Below are 3,504 nucleotides of genomic sequence, written 5' to 3' on the forward strand. Positions count from 1 at the left end.
TTGGAGTGGACTTCTGGAAGTCATCTAATCCAGCCCTTTTCTCAAAGCAGGGCTACCTTAAGTGTTAGGTCAGGCTGCTTTTCTGGTCGAGTTCTGAAATGGCTCAAGATTCAACAGCCTCTGTGGACAGCTGCCCTGTCATTGTGGGTTTTTTGCACAGCTAATTGGAATGTCACCGGTAGCAATTTGTGGCTATTTCCCCTTGCCCTCATTTCTGTTAGTCTTGGGTTAATAATTCCTTGCTTCTCTCAGAAGATGGGATTTATTAATTTTTTTCCATGTGTGTATCAATACTTTCTTATTGCCATTCCAAGTGTCACTGAATTCTGAAGGAACTTTTGGGAGCTACAAGGATGTATGGCTACAAGGCCATACTATGCAAGCTAGATCCCAGATTTAGCATTGTCTGAATACTTGCAATTAAATACAATATAGTTACAAATACTGTCTCCTCTTCTTTTCACAGACACCCCTGGGATACAGTGATCAAAGCTGCTATGAGGAAGTATCCCAACCCAATGAATCCATGTGTGGTAGGGGTAGATGTCCTGGACAGAAGCCTTGATAACCAGGGGAGGTTGCACAGTCACCGTCTTCTCAGCACAGAGTGGGGATTGCCAAGTATTGTAAAAGCGGTATGATTTTGCAGACGTAATGGTTTATTAAGGGTGTGGTGCATTTTTATGTCATCATCTGAACTGGAGCTGAATTCATAGCGAGTTTATAGGAATTTATAAGAAATATCGTCCACAAATATAATGTAAGCTGTAAGCAGCATGTGTGGTAGTGAGAATGTGTTGTAGACTTTAATGTGCCTGCAGTGCATGTCTATACATGCCTTCCAGACTGGTCTGTGTCATGTTGTATGACTGACACAACCTACCAGGATGTAGTCTTGCATCACAGTGTTCAGGTATCCATGAATTACTTTGTATTTATTTGGGATAACTAGAAGCTTGACATTTATGCATGTCAGGGTTGTTTTTTTATTTTAGTACCTAACATTCTAAATTTTTTAAATTTTTTTCTTCCCTTTCAGATTTTAGGAACAAGCAGAACTTTGACTTACATCGAGGAACATTCTGTGGTAGATCCAGTGGAAAAAAAGATGGAGCTTTGCTCAACTAATGTGAGTCATAGCTTAAGAAGTTTGTGGTAACTAGTTCTGGAGATGTTTTGTTCTTAACATTTAGATTAGAAATGTATTTGCATCTTTCACCAGGAAGTGGCAGTTTCTGCATCTTAGTTGGCGTCTCAGTTGGCTCTTTTGTTTTTTTGCTCCTTCTTCCCACTCGTAGGACACTTTAAATACTTTGGAATCAAATATTTGTGATTCTGTTTTTAATGTAAGATTATTTCTCAGTATGCACGTAAAATAGTTTAACTTTCAGATTAATAACTTGTTCTACGTTACACTGCCATTTGTAACAAAAGCTTTAATTTGAAATGCCCTTTGTCACAAAATGTAAATGATGTATTTTGCTGTATTTTGGTATCCTGGGAACTTGTAACTATCAGGTTTAAAGTTGAGTTGTCTGTAGGACAGCCTTGTCTCTGTGCAACAGACATCATCTTTTCTGAGTATTAATTTTATGTAGACTCCCAGTACTGTTATGGTGATCTTGGTCTTGAAGAGCCTCTCTGAATTGCATGCCATAAATCAGATAAAACTTAACATTCAGAGAAAACAAATGGAAAGCTGTTTGTGCTTCGCACTGTGAATAGGAACTTAGATCGATATAATTAGATCTAGGATAGGAGAAGATGCATCATCCTTCATTGGTCTTTTTATTGAGTGTATTCTGCATGTTATATTCTGTGTGCTCTGCTTTGTCTCTTGACGTTAAATTGAGTGCTCTGCTACTGAGTAGTGCTGTTGATAACAGAAAAATGAAAGGTGGGAAATGAGGATTTCAGCTCTTTTTCTTTTTAAGATTACTCTCACAAACTTGGTGTCTGTTGATGAGAGACTGGTTTACACACCTCATCCAGAAAACCCTGATAAGTAAGTAAAGATATTTGTGTGCTTCTTTCTGTATAGGAGACATTATGTTAGTCCATTTCAGTTTAGGTATTGACTTTTCTTTATTCTCTTACAGAACTGTGCTAACTCAAGAAGCAATTATTACTGTTAAAGGCATTAGCTTGAGCAGTTATCTGGAAAGCTTAATGGCAAACACAATATCTTCTAATGCCAGAAAGGTACGTTTTTGTTTTGTTTTCTCCCTCTCTTCCTGTCTTCCATCTTTCTTTTTGTTTAATTAGTAATTGTTAATAATTTTAGTTTGAATACTGTATTTAATTACTCTAAATTTTGTGCAGTTTCAATGGATCTTGTTGTAGGACCTCAGCAAGTAAAATATGATTTCCCAAAGTTTTCACTATTAAATCTTTGTTTTTCAACTAGAATTGAATATCAGAACAAATAAATGTCCATGTGTGTGCTACGGTTACACATAGCATACTTGTGTTATTAGTTGGGTTTGCTTCCCAAAGCACTTTTTTAAGCATTAACCTCGTGTTTCCAGGAGTTAGTGCTAGCAGCATATATAACTTCCTTTTCAGCCTTTATAATCTGGATTCAGCAGTTATTGTTAGCATACTTTCTGTGTTGCTTTGTCAGTTGTTCCAGCTTCTATCCATTATTGAGCTATCTCCTTGCCTGTGGCTGAAAGTAAGGGAGTGTAAGCAGCAGCAAAAGTCTTTGAAGAGATTAAACTGTGCTGGCTTTTGTAGGTAACAGTACACCAACTCCTCTGTCTTGTGCTTGCTTTTTCTATTTGGCTTGCAGCCATGGAGCTGCACTTCAGCACAGGCAGAGCTACAGGAGTGCTTGTTCTTGTACACTTTGTCCTGTACTTCTTTGGGGAAGCTGGGAAAGCAATAGAGTTGCTAGAGAAGCATAGGCATCACTGCTTAAAAGCAGATGAGTGTACCTGAAATTTGAGTGTGTGCTCTGCGTTGTTGGAGAGGTTCAGCGCAGTGGGAATGTGGCCCAGGTAACTCCTGCTATGCCAGAGACCCTGTGCTTTGGCCAGCCCTTTGTCCTTGTGAGAGATGTTGCTTGACCAAGGCAGCGTAAACCAGCTTGATAGGAGGTATTGACCAACTAGATCAGAGAGGAGAAAGCTTCCTTTTCCTCCCTTCTCTGTGTTTCTGCAAAAATGAGAGGAGAAGGGATTAAAATCAGGCAATGAGGAAGGAGGAATTATAATTTCTAGACACTGAAGAGTAAATTTAACTAGCTGAGTGCTCTCTGTTTGATTGAAAGTCAGAAGTGGAATGTGTTTCAGTTAAATTGCAGTTGTATCCTTCTGATCCAGTTTCCACTTAAAAGCCTGTGTATGGCATATATTCTTAAAAAAAGAAGTCCAAACCCCAACTCACAACCAAACTGCAGGCTGACTCACAGGTAGCAAAGCCCGAGCTAGTTGGAATGGCCAGACCAACTAGGCACACTTGAAAGTGCTGGCTGAATTCCTCTCGTGGAATATTTTAGGCTAG

General features: G+C 39.0%; 1 protein-coding gene across 1 annotated transcript; it reads left to right on the forward strand.

The window, feature by feature from the left end:
- Positions 1 to 466: 466 nt before the first annotated feature.
- Positions 467 to 2,202, forward strand: LOC104384761 (protein slowmo homolog 1; the record flags this gene model as incomplete). The annotated part of the gene is made up of 4 exons (XM_010005966.1): positions 467 to 635; positions 1,040 to 1,129; positions 1,935 to 2,005; positions 2,100 to 2,202. Coding segments are annotated over 4 exons (433 nt in total), but the record flags the coding sequence as incomplete, so codon positions are not given.
- Between the last annotated feature and the right edge of the window lie 1,302 nt (positions 2,203 to 3,504).

The sequence above is a fragment of the Chaetura pelagica genome, unplaced genomic scaffold (genome assembly GCF_000747805.2).
Source record: "Chaetura pelagica isolate M959 unplaced genomic scaffold, ChaPel_1.0 C11689216, whole genome shotgun sequence".
Taxonomy (NCBI): Eukaryota; Metazoa; Chordata; class Aves; order Apodiformes; family Apodidae; genus Chaetura; species Chaetura pelagica.